This window comes from Rhopalosiphum maidis, chromosome 2, assembly GCF_003676215.2.
Source record: "Rhopalosiphum maidis isolate BTI-1 chromosome 2, ASM367621v3, whole genome shotgun sequence".
In the NCBI taxonomy this organism is placed as follows: domain Eukaryota; kingdom Metazoa; phylum Arthropoda; class Insecta; order Hemiptera; family Aphididae; genus Rhopalosiphum; species Rhopalosiphum maidis.
In genome coordinates this window covers 17,547,514-17,569,910 of record NC_040878.1, presented here as the reverse complement: position 1 = coordinate 17,569,910, position 22,397 = coordinate 17,547,514, and the positions used below count along the sequence as shown (strand labels likewise).

General features: G+C 28.2%; 2 protein-coding genes across 2 annotated transcripts; one reads left to right on the top strand and one right to left on the bottom strand.

Moving 5' to 3' along the window:
- Positions 1–5,254: 5,254 nt before the first annotated feature.
- On the bottom strand, positions 5,255–5,899 carry LOC113554725. Its single transcript, XM_026958689.1, has 2 exons — positions 5,562–5,899; positions 5,255–5,495 (listed from the first exon to the last, which is right to left on the bottom strand). The coding sequence occupies exons 1-2, from the start codon at positions 5,734–5,736 to the stop codon at positions 5,329–5,331; spliced, it is 342 nt and encodes a 113-aa protein (XP_026814490.1). The 5' UTR covers positions 5,737–5,899; the 3' UTR covers positions 5,255–5,328.
- Positions 5,900–20,881: 14,982 nt separating this feature from the next.
- LOC113554922 lies at positions 20,882–21,808 on the top strand. The gene has a single exon (XM_026959020.1). The coding sequence runs from the start codon at positions 20,882–20,884 to the stop codon at positions 21,806–21,808; it is 927 nt and encodes a 308-aa protein (XP_026814821.1).
- The last annotated feature ends 589 nt before the right edge of the window (positions 21,809–22,397 follow it).

Genomic DNA, 22,397 nt, shown 5'->3' with positions numbered 1-22,397 from the left:
TAATATTAAATAATTATTCTGTGGTGTTACATATTTTGACTATCGACTGAAAACACTCTAATTCCCAGTACTTTACTATTTATAACTCGTTATAAGAAAGACATGATGAAGCTTTACAACATTCAAAATTCTAATACGACAAGCGTCAGCATGTCGTTTAGGACAAAACAATAAGCACATAATATATAATATGAGCTAGAGTTGTATTTTAATAGCCATTCAATAATACATATTGTGATATACGTGTATCGATTAAACAATATAATTTTACAATAAATTAGGGACTTAATTAACATTAATACAATAATAATTATGTAGATTAATTATACAATAAGATTGAATAATAATTTAATTATGTTCGTCAAGTTGGCACTGGCACAATATGCTACGACCATAATTCATACATCAAAAAGTTGCTAGTAATTTGCTAGATTTAGCTAGGTAATTTTCAGAATTTGCTATATTTCGTTTAAGTGAAAATCAAAATTCAAGTATGTCGGTGCCAACTTGACACAGCACCGGCATATTATCCGATCGGTTCAAAAGTGGTGTCAAAAAATTGCTAGTAATTTGCTGTTTAATTATGGTCGTAGAATATTGTGCCGGGGCCAACTTGACGGACATAATTTAATTTCGTAATTTTTTTTTAATCAACAAACAAATTGTCGGTGAACAGTTGACAAAAATTCATTGAAGCGCCTAACTTCGTATGCAAAATAATTGTGTTAATTTCATAAACCGTGATGTCTTTGTAATGATTGGATGTATAAATATATATAATGCATGATTGAAGTTATGTTTTTACTTAACCTTATTAAGGATTGTACGGAACCAATTTGCAAGAATCATCGTACACTTTTGTCGGCATGTCGCAACACATTTCCGTCGCGTTGCCATTTTCCAACGCATACCCAACACGAATAGTCGCACGTGCACTTTGTCTTGTCCTTACAATTATCCTCGTATTCAGTTTTACTGTGGAACTGTTGGTCACCTTCAGGACTTCGTTTACACTTGAAACATAACACAGCACCCTCTATGGTTTGGGCGCATGGATGATGATCGTCCTTGTGGCATGTAGAATCATTGAACTCTTTACAGGTCTTATAGGGCTTATAATTATAATTGTCTACTATTATGTATGACAAATTTTAATAATAACAATCACCTATATATTATAAAAATTAATTAACATTCATACCGATTTCATTTTTTTATCATTGTGGGAAGTTGGACAACAGCAAATAATTTGAAAACAAATTATTACTAATGGTAAAAATGAATTAGCACATCTTACTAAATTTTACTGTACCTACCTGCCTATGTATTCAGTACCTATTTTAGTCATTATTTTAATTGTTTATAACTGTGGTAAATTATAATTATTACGTCTCAATTGTATATTTTTATATCATACACAATAATCTATCGTACTTAGGTTAGGTTACAGTAAGTATATATTTTGAAAATATTATCATCATTTCCTTAAGAATATTTAATTCTTGTAAAAGTTTCACTTAAATATTTACTAAATTAACCAATTTTTTTATAATATTTTATCCTTTTTTTCTTTTGTTAAATTTTTTAATGTTAATTTACATTTTTAATTTCATATTCTGAAGTGTTACAAATTTCAGTTAAAGAATGAAAACGTACTTCGTCCCGGTACTTTAAAATCTAACTCGGTATAGGTATATCAAGATACAGATTTACAACATTCGATACTCTATAACAAGGAGCGTCAGCACGTCGGTTAGGATAAAATAAAAATTAATCATAAAATATACATGAGATAGAGTTTTAGTTTAATATTCATTTAATAATACAAATAATGGTTTACGTATATCGATTATACAATATAATTTTACAATAATTTAGGGACGTAACTATAACAATAATATAATAACAATAATGTAGATTAATTATACAATAGAATTGAATAATAACGATAGAATTTAGGTTATTTTTTTTTAACGACAAACAAATTGTTGGTGAACAGTTGACAAAAAGTCATTGAAGCGGCTAATACCGTATATAAAACAACATTGTAAATTGCATAAACAGTGATGACATTGTAATGATTAGATTTATAAATATTAAATATATTTAATATAGAATTGAAATTACGTTTTTACTTAACCTCATTAAGGTTTGTACGGAATCTCTTTGCAAGAATCATCGTACACATTTTTCGGCATGTCACAACACATTGCAGTCGCGTTGCCATTTTCAACGCACACCCAACACGCACCGTCGCACGTGCACTTTGACTTGTCGTTACATTTATCCTCACATTCAGTTTGAGTGTAGAACTGTTGGTCATCGTCAGGACTTCGTTCACACTTGAAACATAACACAGTACCTTGTAACGTTTGGGCGCATGAATGATGATTTTTCTTGTGGCATGTAGAATCAATGCACTCTTGACAGGTTTCGTAGGACTTATTGGTATCGTACGATTGGATGACATTGATGTTAAAGACAATCAACAACACCGTAAGAGAGAACACAGAGACGACGGCGTGTGACAAGACAATCATATTGTTTTTCGGTTGTGTAAATTATATTACGATATTTATATTATTTCGATATGTGTGGCTTGCTTTGCAGTAGAACGGTGCTGTTTGGCAAAAGTCTCTCGGAGTTAATATCGTGGTACCTAATATATTTTATTACCGTGTACAATAGATATTAGCGCACAGTTTATAAAACCGAGTTATAATTTATATGAGAGATAATGACTGATGAACTGAGACTACAATTTAAATCCGTAAGCCGATCGAATTTATATCCAATTTCCTGAGGTATGTGTGATAGTGGTAGAGGTAGGATTGGTGCGATAGGTTTCCAAAATCAATATTGTGATATAAAAACATATAAATTTTATTAATATATTATGTTATTACCATATCTCTTCCTCTGCGCATCGGTTCATGACATATGATTAAATTAATTATTATTATAGTAAATAATTCGATTCACAAATGTTTTTGGTGATGAATAACTGTATTTGTATTATGAACTACTAAGGTACTAAGGTTAGAGACTGTTAGGACTGCATATTTTCATTTGTCAGTATAAACAATTCTATGTAAAATATAAGCAATATAATTTATAGCAAGACTAGTGTGTATATTATTTATTATTAACCATTTTTCATTATTAAGTGCATATTTGACAATTATATATATATAGCTGTATGTTTTATATTTTTATAAATAAAAACTTAATTATAAATACGTTTTCAGGACCTGAGATATTAGTAAAATAGTTTTATTCATATAAAATAAATATTTTAAAATTAGTGTTAATGTTTGTCTCGATTATGATTTTACTTGTTACGTATTTGTACACCACAAACGTAAGTATTACGTTATAAGTATTTAAAGTTTTTATGTACGGAGTGGAATGGTGTGGAACTCAAATCAACTATGATTATTTATGTTTTTATTTTTTACTGTAAATCATGTAAAAAAAAAAATTGAAAAACTAATAATTTTTGATATGATTATTTTGCAAAAAAAAAATATCCACCTTCTATTAGCATAAATTAAAATATTATTCAACTATTTCTACTATTTAGTTATGTATTTACACATATTGACAAATAGTACATATTAGTTTAAATACGAAATATAAAATGCAATTTCAAAATCAGCATAATAATTTCTGTATTAATTTTCCAGGTGTATTCATCATTTTTTTTTTTAATTTAAACTGTAACAATTGATTTATGATTTGTATTTAGTATTTTATTCATATAATTATAAAATAATTCAATATTTGTTTAAACTCACTCTAAGATTAAAATGTTAATGTTTATAAATATAATAATATTTTTACGAATTAGGATACTCAATTTTATATATAGTTTTGTCACAAAATAATACTTTTAATAATTTTACTTCATTTATATTATATATAATCATATATAATAAAATTGACTAATCATTTTAGTGTTATAGCGTTTAAAATTGTATATACGCAAATTTCAAAGCCCATGTACGTGTTTAAGTATTATATATACAAATATCAACAAGCTACAAAAAATTATATACCTAGATAAATTTAAAATTTAAAAATTAATTAACATATAAATAAAAAGAGCTATAGTATTGTACAAAAATTATCTTTATTTTAAGTTAATTGTATAATAAAACTAAGATAGGATAATTAAAAGGACACGAGCTTTAGGGGTTATATCTCCAAGTCTGTGGAGATAATTTCCTACACTTAGAAATGCTGGAAAATATTACCATCTACTATATATTACATCAATTCTTACGCGCAATTACCTTCCTCCTGATCATCGGATGGCTCTCGAGTAACTAATCAAGTACACTGGTATGCAGAATATACGTCTAAATTATAATAGTAATATAATATAATATATATATAATAATCATGCACTTTACCTGGTTCGCCGCCATATGTGTGTATATTTATATATATATATATATAATGCAGTGATATGGTGAGTTGACACAAATAAAATAAAATCGCTGGACACGTATATCGAAATAAAAAACAACATTGACTTATCTATTTCGAAATACACGCCTAGTTGTCGCTAATCGACAACGGTGTCAACAGATATTCTTAAAAAGATTGGTACACATGCACTATTGGCAGATATGTTATTGAAGTGAGTGGTTTCGCATGCACTACTGAGTGAGACGATCTGGTCAAACCGGCCAGAGTCCTAGGCCCATCAAAAGCCTATGCGTTTTCAAAGATCTACAATTATGAACGACCGCATATCATTACACTATTATTAAGAATTGCTGAGATTTTTGTACTACTAAATATGTAGTCTATAGTGAATTCGGTTATCGAATGAATACTTTCTTTTTATGATACTTTAATATCTTACACGTTATAGGTACAACATTCTACAGATTTACAACATTCGAAATTCTAATACAAAGAGCGTAAGCACGTAGTTAAGTATAAAATAAAAATAAAATACAAATATAATATATGAGATAGAGTAATAGTTTAATATTCATTCAATAATACAAATAATGCTATACGTATATCGATTACACAATATAATTTTACAATAATTATTGGATTTAACTAATTGAATAATATAACAATATTAATGTAGATTAATAAATTATACAATAGAATTAAACAATAATAATATAATTTTTTTTTTTTTTTTATCTGCAAACAAATTTTCAATTAATGGTTGACAAAAAGTCATTAAAGCAGCTAATATCGTATGCAAAAATATTGTGTGGTATAAAACTGTGATAATATTCTATTCATCGTTGTGATAATCGGATGCAAATATATATAAAATATATAATTACAATTGTTATTTTACTTATCCTTTTTAGGTACGTAAGGAACCACATTGCAAGAATCATCGAACATCGTGCTCAGGTGGGTGCATTGCATTGTCGCCGCATTGCCTTTTTCCACGCACACCCAACACGCAAAATCACACGTGCACTTTGACTTGTCCCCGCACTTTGCCTCGCAGCCAGCTTGAGTATAAAACTGTTGGTCATCGTCAGGAGTTCTTTTATCACACTTCAAACATAAATAATTACCGTCTGAACTGCAGGCGCACGCATGGCCCTCCTTGTGGCAAGGAGATGCTATGCACAATTCACATGTGTCGTATTGAAGGACAGTTTCCATCGATTGGGTGGGATCAAAGTAGAAGACAATTAGCAATACCGTAAGAGTGAATATAGAAACGAAGGCATGCGACAGGACAACCATATTATATTTTGATTGTATATTATTTCGATATGTGTGGCTTGCTCCGTAGTAAAACGTTGCTGTTTGGCAAAAGTCTCTCGGAGTTAATATCGTGGTACCTAATATATTTTATTACCGTATACAATATATATATTAGCGCACAGTTAATAAAACCAAATTATAATTTGTATGTGAGATAATGACTGATGAACTGAGACTACAATTTAAATTCGTAAGCCGATCTAATTTATATCCAAACTCCTGCAGTATGTGTGATGGTGGTGCAGGTAGGATTGGTGCGATAGGGTTCCAAAATCAATATTGTGGTTTAAAAACATATAAATTTTAATAATATATGTTATTACCATATCTCCTATTCTACGCATCGGTTCATGACATATGATTAAATTAATTATTATTATAGTAAATAATTCGATTCACAGATGTTTTTGGTATTGAAAACCTGTATTTGTATTATTAACTACTAAGGTTAGAGACTTTTAAGTTTTAGGACTGCATATTTTTAATTGTCATTATAAACAATGCTATGTCAAATATTAGCAATATAATATATAGCTAAATTAGTGTATATTTAAAATGTATTGTGTATATTATATATAGTATAACTAACCATTTTTTATTATTAAGTGCACATTTGACAATTATTTATATAAAGCTGTGTGTTTTATAATTTTATAAATAAAAACTTAATTTTGTATAGATTTTCAGGATCTTTGATATTAGTAAGATAGTTTTGTTCATATAAAATAAATATTTTAAAATTAGTAATAATATTTTTCTTGACGATCATTTTCCTTGTTACTATTTGTACATTACAAGCATGATTTAAAAAAAAAAATAAACCGCAATTAAAAAATATTAATTAACAATTCATAAGTTTAGAAATTTTGTAAAAATTATCTAAAAAGATTTGTATATTATAATAGCATATGTTGTGGTTCTTTAGGGCATAAATTTGTGGATGTTTCAAGGATTTCTGTGGCATGAAGACCCTATCCTTAATTATTACTGTCGAACAATATGTATATTGTATACATACATTGGATGTATAAATATATATAATGCATGATTGAAGTTATGTTTTTACTTAACCTTATTAAGGATTGTACGGAACCAATTTGCAAGAATCATCGTACACTTTTGTCGGCATGTCGCAACACATTTCCGTCGCGTTGCCATTTTCCAACGCATACCCAACACGAATAGTCGCACGTGCACTTTGTCTTGTCCTTACAATTATCCTCGTATTCAGTTTTACTGTGGAACTGTTGGTCACCTTCAGGACTTCGTTTACACTTGAAACATAACACAGCACCCTCTATGGTTTGGGCGCATGGATGATGATCGTCCTTGTGGCATGTAGAATCATTGAACTCTTTACAGGTCTTATAGGGCTTATAATTATAATTGTCTACTATTATGTATGACAAATTTTAATAATAACAATCACCTATATATTATAAAAATTAATTAACATTCATACCGATTTCATTTTTTTATCATTGTGGGAAGTTGGACAACAGCAAATAATTTGAAAACAAATTATTACTAATGGTAAAAATGAATTAGCACATCTTACTAAATTTTACTGTACCTACCTGCCTATGTATTCAGTACCTATTTTAGTCATTATTTTAATTGTTTATAACTGTGGTAAATTATAATTATTACGTCTCAATTGTATATTTTTATATCATACACAATAATCTATCGTACTTAGGTTAGGTTACAGTAAGTATATATTTTGAAAATATTATCATCATTTCCTTAAGAATATTTAATTCTTGTAAAAGTTTCACTTAAATATTTACTAAATTAACCAATTTTTTTATAATATTTTATCCTTTTTTTCTTTTGTTAAATTTTTTAATGTTAATTTACATTTTTAATTTCATATTCTGAAGTGTTACAAATTTCAGTTAAAGAATGAAAACGTACTTCGTCCCGGTACTTTAAAATCTAACTCGGTATAGGTATATCAAGATACAGATTTACAACATTCGATACTCTATAACAAGGAGCGTCAGCACGTCGGTTAGGATAAAATAAAAATTAATCATAAAATATACATGAGATAGAGTTTTAGTTTAATATTCATTTAATAATACAAATAATGGTTTACGTATATCGATTATACAATATAATTTTACAATAATTTAGGGACGTAACTAAAACAATAATATAATAACAATAATGTAGATTAATTATACAATAGAATTGAATAATAACGATGGAATTTAGGTTATTTTTTTTTAACGACAAACAAATTGTTGGTGAACAGTTGACAAAAAGTCATTGAAGTGGCTAATACCGTATATAAAACAACATTGTAAATTGCATAAACAGTGATGACATTGTAATGATTAGATTTATAAATATTAAATATATTTAATATAGAATTGAAATTACGTTTTTACTTAACCTCATTAAGGTTTGTACGGAATCTCTTTGCAAGAATCATCGTACACATATTTCGGCATGTCACAACACATTGCAGTCGCGTTGCCATTTTCAACGCACGCCCAACACGCACCGTCGCACGTGCACTTTGACTTGTCGTTACATTTATCCTCACATTCAGTTTGAGTGTAGAACTGTTGGTCATCGTCAGGACTTCGTTCACACTTGAAACATAACACAGTACCTTGTAACGTTTGGGCGCATGAATGATGATTTTTCTTGTGGCATGTAGAATCAATGCACTCTTGACAGGTCTTATAGGGCTTAACGGTATCATACGATTGGATTCCATCAAAGACAATCAACAACACCGTAAGAGAGAACACAGAGACGACGGCGTGTGACAAGACAATCATATTGTTTTTGAGTTGTGTAAATTATATTACGGTATTTATAATATTATTTTGATATGTGTAGCTTGCTTTGTAGTAGAACGGTGCTGTTTGGCAAATGTCTCTCGGAATTAATATCGTGGTACCTAATATATTTTATTACCGTGTACAATAAATATTAGCGCACAGCTTATAAAACCAAGTTATAATTTATATTAGAGATAATGACTGATGAACTGAGACTACAATTTAAATCCGTAAGCCGATCGAATTTATATCCAATTTCCTGAGGTATGTGTGATAGTGGTAGAGGTAGGATTGGTGCGATAGGTTTCCAAAATCAATATTGTGATATAAAAACATATAAATTTTATTAATATATTATGTTATTACCATATCTCTTCCTCTGCGCATCGGTTCATGACATATGATTAAATTAATTATTATTATAGTAAATAATTCGATTCACAAATGTTTTTGGTGCTGAATAACTGTATTTGTATTATGAACTACTAAGGTACTAAGGTTAGAGACTGTTAGGACTGCATATTTTCAATTATCATTATAAACAATGCAATGTAAAATATAAGCAATATAATTTATAGCAAAACTAGTATGTATTTAAAATTTATTGATTCATATTATGTAAAACTAACTATTTTTCATTAATAAGTGCATATTTGGAAATTATTTTTATAAAATTGTATGTTTTATAATGTTATAAATAAAAATTTAATTTCAAATAGATTTTCTGGACCCGAGATATTAGTAAGAGAATTTTAGTCGTATAAAATAAATATTTTAAAATTAGTGTTTATGTTTTTCTCAACGATCACTTTCCTTGTTACTTATTTGTACAGCACATGCGTGATTTAAAAAAAATATTTAAAATAATTAAAGGTATTAATACAATATTAAAAGTAGATTATGAAAGAATGCAATCGTTCATGGAAATGTTGGCATTTTTGCTGATTATTTTTATAGTTTATTATAGGATAACAGGTAAATTGTGTTATGAATTGATTTTGTTTTTAATATAATATTTGTACTTATATCAGATTTCACAAATCCTTTTTCTTCGGGCTCCCGAAGATAATATTATGATAATAAAATTATATACAAGTCTTGAATTTAACACTATGGGCCAATCCATCAGCTTAGTAATATCTACACTACACTCAGAATCACTAGAGAACGCACCTATGATGCGAGCAAAATGGGTCCAAACTCGTGCATCCCCTATCAATTTCTCAAAATGATAACGGTCATATTGGTTATCGCTTCCATCAGTATCAACCGACGGTTCCCAACTTTTTAGTTTTCTGGACCACCAATTTAAAAAAAAATCTTTGAGACCCACTAATAACTAATTGTACACCTATATACGTATTTCTATTATACAAATATATAATTATTATATTATTTTCATTATAATCATAAGAAATATTTATAGTATAGTGTTCACGTTCCTGTTCCACACTGCTCACGACCTATGGGTTAGGAACCACTGCTCTGACGCATGAAACAGCTGTTACATAATTTTTATTATTATGGCTTAAAAAAAAATATATAACATCAATATCGAAAGTTTCGAAAGAATTGTATTTGGGAAATAAATTCATCCATTATTTTCTATATTATATGGATTATGCCTAAAGTAGCTCTGCAACTTGATAACACCACGTTTCGATGATATTTTGAATGTATAACCTCTTTTCATTTAAATATGCATTTGTTAAAATTATGGTATCCGGAATTTTGAATGTAAATAGTAAATACTTAGATACCATATTTAAAATTTCTAAGATTTTTATACTACTATCAAGTGTTCTGAAATGTTACAAATTTCGGTTATCGAATGAAAATATTCATTTTCCCGGTTTTTAATATCTAAGTCATTGTCATTGTACAACAAGATACAGCTTTACAACATTCGAAATTCGAATACGATCATCACATCAATATAAATATAAATGAGATAGAGTAATAGTTTAATATTCATTCAATAATATAAATAATGGTATACGTGTAGATATCGATTACACATATAATTTTACAATAATTAATGGACTAAACTAATTGAATAATAATAATAATAATAATATATTTTCGGCAATTTTTTTTTTATTAAGAAAGAAATTTTTGATGAACCGTTGACAAAACGTCATTGAAGTGGCTAATATCTTATGTCATAATATTTTTTGACATAAAATCGTGATAATAAAACCATCGTTGTGATGATCGGATGTATAAATATATACTATATAATTGCAATTATATTTTTTTACATATCCTTATCCAGGTACGTACGGAACCTTGTTGCAAGTATTGTCATACATCATCATGTTGTTCGCGTTGCATTCCAACGTTTTCGGGTCCACTTTTACCGCGAACACGTAACACACCGTCGCTCGTACACTTTGTCAATTCACCACAATTCTTCTCACTGGTAGATTGACTGTTTGTCACCGTTGGGAGTAGTTTTATCACAAATGATACAGTGCATTTTACTTTCTGTACCGGTAACGCAATTATGTTTTTGTTTTGTGTGACAATCTGATTTCATGCAATCTTCACAGGTGTCGTAGACAGTGAATGTTGCAAACGATTGAGTAGGAACAAAGTAGAAGACATTTAACAGTACCGTAATAGTGAACACGGAAACGACGGCGTGCGACAGGACAAACATAATGTTATTTGGCTGAGTATATTGAATCAGCGTAATTATAATATTATTTCGATATGTGCGGCTTGCTCCGTGGTAGATCGGTGCGACGGTGCTGTGTGACAATTAGTTTCTCGGAGTTGATTTTGTGATAATATATATTATAATCATGAGAAATAGATATTAACGCACAGTATATAAAACCAACGATATTGTAGTAATATTATAATTTGTATGTGCGATGATGGCTGATAGACTGACACTATAATTTAAATCCGTAAACCGTTCGTGTTTATGTCTAAAATATTGTGGTGTGTGTGACCGTGGCATAATTTAATTGGCTGGGTGTAAATGCGGTAACGTTCAAAAATAAATATTATCGTATATAAACATATAAATTATAATAATATAGATTATTAGGTACCATGTCTCCTCTGTCGGTTCGTGATATAGGTATGATTAAATTAATTATTATCATAGTAAATAATTCGATTCACGGATGTTTTTGGTACTTTAATCCAGTATTTGTATCATTAGTTATTGTCTACCACTATTTATAAAACATTTTAATAATAACAATCACCTATATATTATGAAAATAATGACATTAAAAGCGATTTTTTTTTTTTTTTATTATTATTATATGGGGTTCCACAACACCTAACCAGTTAGGTACATAATTATTAGAGCAATGCAAACATTTTTTATTACCTCTCTTTACCTGCTTTCCAGAAATTATGTACTAGAAGTACATGTATTACTGGGCATGGCTGTTTTTATTCAAAAACGTACTCTTTTATTTTCGGCCGATTCACTTTTCAACCAAAAAAAAATTTATAAAATATAGGTATGTAAAAAAATAAAATATTGGTATATAATTTTCGTATAATTATCGCAATTATATGATTATAGAATTTTAAAAATGATTAAAAGTATAAGTTACATAAAACTTATAAAATAAAATGTAGAAAATTATTTAAAATATAAGAATATCTATAATACCATAAACATTAACATTATTTTTATGTTGATACTTGATATATCATAATATTTATAAATTTATAATATTATACACAACAAATAGAATTTTATCTTGGCTATAATAGATAGTGACACTACAATACTTACAACGATCAGTCTTGCATTTACATATTACATAGAACATATACTTATATATTAGGCAGTTGCCATCAGAATCAAACACGACGATTCGACGACCATCGATCTAATAATAATTAATTAAAAAAATTATAAATAAATTTTAATAACTTTCGATATGTATAACCTAAAAATAAATAGAATATTAAGTTTTATGTATTGTGTAATTTAAAAATTACCTATTTGATATTACTATTATATTTAATAATTATTGACAAAAATTGTTTATTATTATTTTATTTTTTTTATAATATTATACGTATTGTGAAATATCAACATAAAAATAATGTATATTATATTTTAAATAATTTTCTACATTTTAATTTAGAACATTTTATACAACTTATACTTTTAATCATTTTCAAAATTATATGAATATATAATAATTATTGTCATAATTTTACAAAAACGATAAACCAATTATTTTATTTTTTTACATATATTATATTATACATTTTTGTTTTGGTCGAAAACAGACTCGCCCGCACAACCATTTTTCAACGGAAATTGGCAATCAATTAGAAATGTTCAAATGTATAATGTTAAAAAATAATATTTGTTTATAGACTAAATATTCAAAACAGATGGATGTGGAATAGTATCTTAGATATGGTTAAGACAAGACATCGAGTCCGAGTCTTATATACCTACTAACTCCGTCTTACAAACTGTTTATTATATAGGTTATATTATCATCGAATGATAGGTTTATAATTATATTATATTTATAGGTTCATACAGATTACAGTTTATAATAGAAATTAAAATTTCAAGGTAAGATTCCGATTTAAATCACTTTACAGGTTTTAATATTGATACTAGATACTAAAATCACCCCTCAAGCAAAGAGTCAACAACGGATGACTTCTTAACCACAATTACCAATTTTTTTCTTTCTTCTCTGTTCACATATGCCTATTATGCTAAGTAGTATAGATTGTATATGTATTATAAAAAATAAAAACTAGATAACTAAAAAAATAATGATAATAAATTATTGTAAGTAAGTTACAAAAAAAAAAACGGTGTGCAATGAAATTTAAAGTGGTTCTAAAAATAATATTAATTGTATTCAAGTTTTATCTATCAGCTAGTAATATAATAAATTTAATTATTTTAAACAATATTTGCTATTGAATTCAACAGTCAGAAATAAAAAGAATATATTATATTAATATTAATATTAATATAATATTTTGATTTTGATTTGTAGAGAATAAATTGATTATTTGTTTAATATAATTTTTTTACTCTGATCGGAAACTACACATTTTTTTATTCGGGCTTCCGGAAATAATTTTTTTTTTTTGTTATTAACATAAAGGCTTCAATTACAAGGATTATTAGCCTATAATTACAAAAAGTTATAGTTTTACAATATAAAAGGAGACATTATCTTATTATTGTAGAGGTACAATGAAAGAACTGTAAAATTTACTGTTTTTTATCTAAATCTATTTTTTATCTAAATTTAAAAATGTTGACGGAGTTATGTTGACTGAGGGCTTCTTCGAGTGATCTTGGATTATTGAGAAGACAACGTGTGGTTGAGTATTTGGGGCAGACCATAATGATGTGTTCCATTGTAAGGGGAGTTTTACATGTGTCACACGAGAGAGGGACTCCTTGGTTATCAAATATGAGTGAGTGATGTGGGAATGACCTATTCTGGCTCTGTTTATAATTATTTGTTCTTTCCTGGTTACGGTCTCTGGATATGTCCTTTTGGACACAGTTATTTTGATGTTTCTGAGTTTGTTGCTGTCGGGAATTGAATCCCAGTGATTTTGCCATGTTTTTATAATTCGTTTATGGGCTTCATTTGTGAAGTCTTTATTTGGGATTTTATTTATGAAGGTAGAGGTTGTGGATGTAACTGCTTCATTCGCCATTTGGTCGACTTTTTAATTCCCGGGGATACCTGTGTGAGAAGGGATCCACATAAATTTAATATTGTTTTTCGATAAGGAAATGAGGTCTTTGGTAAGTTGGATTACTTCATTTTGAGGGTGGTGATCTTGTAGAGAGACCAGGGCGCTGAGAGAGTCGCTTATTATGATAGTAAGTCTTATTATGCAAGTCATGAATTCAAAACTGGCCTAGGAGATGATGGGCCAATCCGTCAGCTTAGTTTTATACACACTACACTCGGGCCCACCAGAGAACGCACCTGTGCGGCAACCAAAATACGTCTTAACTCGCGCACCCCCGCCAATTTCACAAACCGATAACCGATAACGGTTACATTGATCAAAATCGATCGCTGCCGTCAGGCGTCAGTCTAAACCCGTGAAACAGCTATTACATAATTACTATGGCTTAAAAAAAAATACTAGTAATAAATACTCACACAAGATATTCATCCTATTGTGATATTAAAAATAATATACTAATAACGAAATATGTATATATATATATATATACATCAAATATCTTAGTGAGGATGTATAACTTTTAAAAATGGGTATATTCGACCTAGAAATAAGTGAATAGACTTTTACTTGGTAAAGATCGTATATTTACCATTTATAAAAATATTTGAATAGACAGGACAGTAGGAATATTTTTCGAATACATTTTGGATGTATTACCTCTTTTCATTTAATTATGAATTTTTCAAATTCTGATACCCAGAGTTTTGAATATGGATACTTAAAGACCATATTTAGAATTTTTGAGATTTTTGTACTACTATATAAGTATTCTGTGGTGTTACATATTTCGGTTATCGAATGAAAACACTATTAATCCCGATACTTTACTATCTAACTCGTTATAGGTACAGCATGATACAGCTTTACAACATTCGAAATTCTAATACGACGAGCGTCAGTATGTCGGTTAGGATAAAATAAAAAATAAAGCACAAAATAAATATGAGATAGAGTAATAGTTTAAAGTTTAATATTCATTCAATAATACATCATATAATGGCAGTATACGTGTGTCGATTACACAATATAATTTTACAATAATTTATGGACTTAACTAATTGCATAATATAACAATAATATTGTATATCAACTATACAATAGAATTGAATAATAATACCTAATATAATTTAGGTGATTGTTTTTTATCGACAAACAAAATTTTGTTGAACAGTTGATAAAAAGTCATTGAAACGGCTAATATCGTATGCAAAATAATTGTGTAGATTGCATAAACCATGATATCGTTGTGATGACTGAATGTATAATTGTAATTCTTTTTTTTTACCTAACCTCATTACGGTACGTACTACGTACGAAATCTCCGTGGAATCATCGTTGTACACTATAGTGTTGGCGCGTCGCAAAACACGCACCTTCGCACGTGCACTTTTTCTTGTTCGAACACGACTTGTCGTAGTCATCTTTTGTGTAGAAATGTTGGTCTTTATCAGGAGTTTCTTCACGCATGAAACATAACGTAAAACCTTCTGAAGTTATGGCACAGTTGTGTTTATCCTTCGGATGGCATTCATACCGTATGCACTCTTCACAAGTATTGAATAAGGATATGAAACTATCAAGCGATTGGGTGACATCAAAATAGAAGACATTCAACAGTACCGAAATAGTGAACACAGAGACGACGGCGTACGATATTAATTTTCGGTTGTGTGTATTAAATTACGGTATTTATAATAATATTTCGATATGTGCGGCGTATTCTGCAGTGGATCGTCGCTGTGTGGTAAATAAGTACTCAAGAGTTGATTTCGTAGTAATATATTTTTATTACCGTGAGAAATAGATATTAGCGCACAGTTTATAAAACCAACGATATTGTTGAAATTATGTGTTTGTGCAATAAAGGCTGATGGACTGGCACTACAATATAAATCTGTAAACCGTTCGTATTTATATCCAAACTCCTGTGGTGTGTGTGATTGCGGCATACATTTAATTGACCGGATGTAAGTGCAGTAACGTTCAAAAATAGAAATTTTATCACATAAACATATAAATTACAATAATATAGATCATTACCATGCCTCCTCCTCTACTAGTCGGTTCGTGATAAATGATTAAATTAATTATTATCATAGTAAATAATTCGATTCACTGATATTTTTGGTGCTGAACACCTGTATTTGTATTATTAATTAGTGTCTACTCGTGATGGGAATAATCGAATGATTTTAATAATAAATTGATAAGTAATCGATATATTTTATAATCGAATGAATTTTTCTATTTTTCTATTAAATTATTTTATTTTAAAATAAATAGGTAACAGATAAACACTTCGTATTCGACTAATTCCAGAAATCGCAATGTTAATAATTTATGATTTAATATTTGTTTAAACTCACTCTAAAATTAAAATGTTAATGTTTATAAATATTATGATATTTTTACGAATTAAGTTTCTCAATTTTATATGTATTATTTAAGTAAATAATTCGATTCACGGATGTTTTTGGTGCTAAAAACCTGTATTTGTATTATTATAATTAGTGTTTGCCACTATGTTTAATTAATTTTAATAATAGCAATCACCTATAAATTATAAAATTAATTGAAATTCATAGCGATTTCATTCTTTTTTTTTTTTTGTTCATCGTGTGAAACTGCACAGCACTAAATTATTTAAAATAGTTTTTACTCATCGTAAAAATAAATTAGCACGTTTTACATATTTCTACTGTACTTACCTGGCTATACCTACTAAACCACGGTATATAATTTGAAATTATTATTATCATTTTATCGACAATGTTTATTTGTCGTATAGGGTTCACTACTTTTGTATTTAGTACCTAACTAAGCCATTTAGTATAGCATTAACACCTGTGCTAATTTATAATAATTTCCTACCTATTCTATTTTTATATATTATCCGCAATAATCAATCGTACTCGTGTAATATTATGTAAGTCGTATTTGAAAATAAATAATTTAAAAACAATTGTTTAGAAAAGTATAATACTTAACCAGAAAAAAAAACAATGATAAAAATTTTAACAGATAGAAATTAATCAACAACTCAAAATGAAAAACTCAAGAAGTATTGCATAGGTATATGCATATGACCAGCATAAATTATGAATTAACATAAATTGTGAGTTGACTAAATCCGATTTTGAAAAAAAATGGACGAATTAAAAAAATAGATACTATATTATATTTATTATTTTTTATTATTTAATATTTTCTCCGTTTGAACGTCAAACATACAAAGGAAAACAATAAATGTATAAAATGTACATTATATTTTTAAACATCTAGGTATGGTAATATGTACAGTGAAAAAAAAATAAAAATAAATTATCGTATAAAAGGTTATAAATTTAGATTTCAAAAAACAAATTGGCACGTTTGACATGTGTTCAAAGAACAATATTATGTAAGTTGTATTTTATAATGAATAATTTAAATATAATTGTTCATAAAAGTAAAATAAATAGCCATAAAAAAAAAAAAAACAATGATAAGAATCTTAACAGATAGAAATTAATCAACAACTCAAAATGAAAAACTCAAAAAGCATTGATATATTATGACTAGTATACATTATTCGTTGTAAGATGGTTATATCTAATATATATATATATCAAAAAAATTATTTCATATTTTTAATTAAATATAAAAATGTAATTTATAACAAAAGCTACAATTTTTAACAACTCTGGAACAAAGTTTAACGTTTTAGGTGCGTTTTAGCCATTGCATATTAGTTACTTCGCAAAATATAAAAATCGCATCCCATTCTTAACACAAATAAAAAGATTAATACAATAATGCATATACACACTAGTTGGCTCCGATGATCAGGTTGTTCATAATATAAACAAATTGCCTTCGAAATATAATTAACTAGTGTTTAATAAACTTCACTATAATACACTATGTTTATAGATGAATTAATGTAAGCACCCGTATGTGTTTTAATTATGAAGAGTAATGATCAGTGGCGTATCTAACACCCGGGCAACCTGGACATGTCCGACCGGGCCCCGGCCGTGTGGACCCCCTTGGCGAAAATAATAGGGTTAACACTAGATTTCATAAGCAAATAAATAGGGATTAAAATAGTTGTGCTACAATAAACCATAATATTAAAAGTATTATATAATACAGAATATCACGATATTATAGCAGTGAGCTAAAAATACCAAAACTGGTAATTCTCATCGTCGTCGACGACTATCGATCTATGTAAATTTTGTTTTGTTTTTAGTTTGACTTAGTAGTAATTTTATGTAGAATTAAATACATTAGAATTTAAACAAAATTTTTATTTATAATTTAAAATTTAAATGCATAATAACTAATAATATTTTATTTATTTGTATTCAATATTTATGTTGTTTTTAAGTAATTGAAACATTTTTTTTTATAAGTTAGATATGGAAGTATTATGTCAACAATTTATTTTTTTTGTGGGCGGGTGATGGGGTAATTAAATAATTAAATGGTGGCGCGGATCCTAATTTTAAATGTTCGACCAGACCATTTTTTTTAGATCCACCACTGAAAATGATTTAAATAAATACATTTTTTAGATATTTAGTATTATTAAAAAATATCAGTCTTAACACACATTTATTAAATTACATAAATAATTATATTAAATTTTAAATTTAATTGATAACTAAATGTGATTATTTCAACGGTGAGAAGACACTCGTGTATCACATGCTGTTTTCGTCTTACAAACGGTCTATCAGTAATCAGTCAATAACAAAATAATAAAATATGATAAAATGTTTTTTTATAATAATTCATGTAATTTATTTAAGTAGTAGGATAATATAATTTTTTCAAAAATATTGCATTTATTATATAATTATTTATTAATATTTAATTATTAAAATATATAAATTTATAAATCGAAATTTAATTAAATCGTTCTGTAAATACCTTAAAAAATTAAAAATAGATTTAAAATACCTTTAAATAAATAATATTTTAAAATAAACCAGAAATTTCATTGTACTTAGTAAAGTTCATAACATAATATACACACATAACATATCTATATTTTTTGTACATTTTATTAAAAATAATAAACTTTTAATTACGGTAAAATAATGTTATATTAATTTTCGATATCAGCTATAATTTCTTATCAAAGGGCAGAACTCTTATCTAGGGGGTTAAAATGTACCATTCCATATTTATCATAACTAATTCGATACTACCAAATATGCAAACGTTAAAATTACGTATTTTCCCAGATACTTGCACCTACTGCGGACCTACAGTGGTTGATTCTCTATTATCATCCTGCCGCCCAGAAGTGTCCTACCCCTGGTACAAGCTTCAGAGGAATAATCCTTAAAATAATCATAAGCAAAGTCTTGAAGAAAAAGTTAAAAATTAAAATGTTGGTAGTTAAAACATCTTAAAGCATTGATTTAAATAAAAAACTTAATTTTAATTTTTAACCAAGTTGTTTGTGCTTTTCAAAAAATCATTGTAAGATAGATTACATACAAAGTTATAACTGTTTTCCCTTATACAGTGAGAATTATTATCATAAAGAGTATTTGCTTATGTCTTTAAATAATTTCTTTTATATAATATCATAACTTTTATAATTTATCTATAATCGTGATAATATTGAATATATGATAATTGATAACTGTTAGTTATCGTACATTTCCACTAGAAGCGCCAGGCATTAATTCTACATGCATTAATTGAAAGCCTTATCGTGACATAACGAAAGGAGTCACAAATTCGTATTATTTTACATATCAGTTGTGTAACCAGTATATTATCTTTAATCGTGCTGGTATGTTTATTAAATTTTTATGATCATCAATATTTAAAATTATTAATAATTAAAATATCCTTTACCTAACAATTTCATAAATTGTATATGTGTCTATATCATGGTACATCATAAATTAACGAATTTCAAATTTGTACAATATTTAAACATTACTGAAAAATTATGAAAATATAATTTATTTTATAGTAATATTTAAATTGTGAAATAAATACATTTGAATTTGATATAAAAGAAGCAGTTTTTTTTTTATAGGTTTGTCTCACCCTTTAGGCAAGATGGATGGAATTTTTACTTTTCTAAATTGGCAACAATGAATTCGAAAATTTCGCTAAATGTGATTTTGGAAGATGTTACCTACCCATTTCTTCGTTCGGTAATCGCCACAGCATCATCGTCATCATCGAAACGTGCCGTCAGACGTCAGAGCGCGCTATCGTCGAAACGTGCTGACAGTTGTCGGTGCGCGCCGTCGATCGTTAGGTAGTCTAAGTGGGGACACGAAGCAATGCGTGAAATCGGACCTAACCTAACCTAACCTTGATCGGCGCGCATTTTTTTCTTGCTATGTACAGTGTAGTGAACACGAGCGAAACGGTATCTACGTTTCTTTTTTGAAGGATATTACATAAATAAATAAATATATTCTTAAATTGTATTTGTTAAAGAACGTATTTTAAATATTAAAATCAAATTTAATTTAAAGTATAGGTACTTTTAAAGTATTTCTCTACGCTTAGCGGGTAGCGGAATTTAGTTAAACGGAGTACCTAACGAACGTTTGCAAAGGAATAAAAAACTTAAAATGATATCTGTAATCCATACACGTCATCAAGCCGAGTTCGAGCGACGTCTAAAACTTATTCAACCGGCTTTGGATCGCGTTAAGTTGTTGCTGCGTCATGGTCAAAGGCAGAAGAGACTGGTAAATAGTCAGATTTACGTGTCCGGAGAGTGCGCGGCATGGCTAGTCGGTCGCGTCGGAAGATTTAATGTCATTGACATTTTTGCCATGGGATATACACCAGAAGATTTTACTTTCCCTTCCAACGAGACAAATGAAGAGATAACGGAATTCTATACCGCCAATTTTACACAGGCAATCGATTTCTATACAGATGGTACTGATTCCAAACCACCTATAAAGGTAATATTCTCAAATTTTGATTTTACGGTGGTATCAGTTTTTATCAACCTATTCGACACCGGATTAATTTTCACCAATGATTGTCTATGTAATTATTGGAGGTGCACGGTGACTAATGACGGCTGCTTGATACATGGTGATGTAGACTATCCACAATTGTTCGATGTGTCACACGATAAAAAAACATTAATGGCTTTTCCAAAGTTAAGGCCTAAAATTCGAAACTTTTTCCATGGAAATACCCGCAGTCGTGAGGAGTATAATGGCAAAATGTCTGTTGAACCCAGTCGCAGGAATAAGTATTCTATGCGCTTGTTTCCTAACACATTGACTACTACTAAACCTCGCGACTTGGCCATGTCATTTTGTGATTATAAAATGTATTGTCAGTACTGTAAGCGTCGCCATAACTTGGCAGTCAAGTATGTAAATTTATGGAGACATAAGACATATGCAATGCCACACGGTTATGGCTATAAAGCAGCTCTTGCGCGTTTTAAAACACAGAAAACCATGGATAGTTACAATAATTTCTACATTGTCAATCACTGTATATGTACAAATATACAATCAGCATCATTATGAGTATTTTCAGCCATTTTTAAGAAAACCAGACCATCAGTGTTCAGGGATATGTAAATTTAGATTTTTGTTTGATATAAATTTGTATTGAGGTTTTTAAATTTGGTTTTTATCAATCTTACAGAATACAAGACGAAATATAAGACAAGGTAAACCATATTCCTATTAAACAAAAAATTTATAGAGTAGTAGATACTTGAAATAGTGCATTTAAACATGATTTATTCATATATAGCAAACCTTAGTTTGACTAAAATGCTTCTAAAAACTATGTATAATATAAACAATTATTTTTAATTTTAATTGATAGGTAATAATAAAAACTTTAATTTTAATGAGTTAGGAAAAAAACTATGTTTTAATCTTTGAACTATTAGTACTATTATTTTTTTTTGTTAAAATCAAAATTTGGATTTAAAACAACAACAATATTTAAAATATATTGCTTAATAAAAAATCAAACTAATTACATTAAGAAGAAAACCATAAAAAAACATTTTTTTAACCTATAACAGAAACATCATAATTCATTTTTTCACCTAGTTAAGAACTTAATACAAACTTCTTGAGATTTCCATTGTAAATAGAATAA

Bases quoted from the DNA above. Each gene is read 5' to 3' on its own strand.
- LOC113554725 (XM_026958689.1), bottom strand. From the start codon at position 5,736: ATGGTTGTCCTGTCGCATGCCTTCGTTTCTATATTCACTCTTACGGTA. The intron at 5,496-5,561 runs GTAATTATTTAT...TTTATACTCAAG, and splicing joins GTGCGCCTGCAGTTCAGACG to CTGGCTGCGAGGCAAAGTGC.
- LOC113554922 (XM_026959020.1), top strand. From the start codon at position 20,882: ATGATATCTGTAATCCATACACGTCATCAAGCCGAGTTCGAGCGACGT.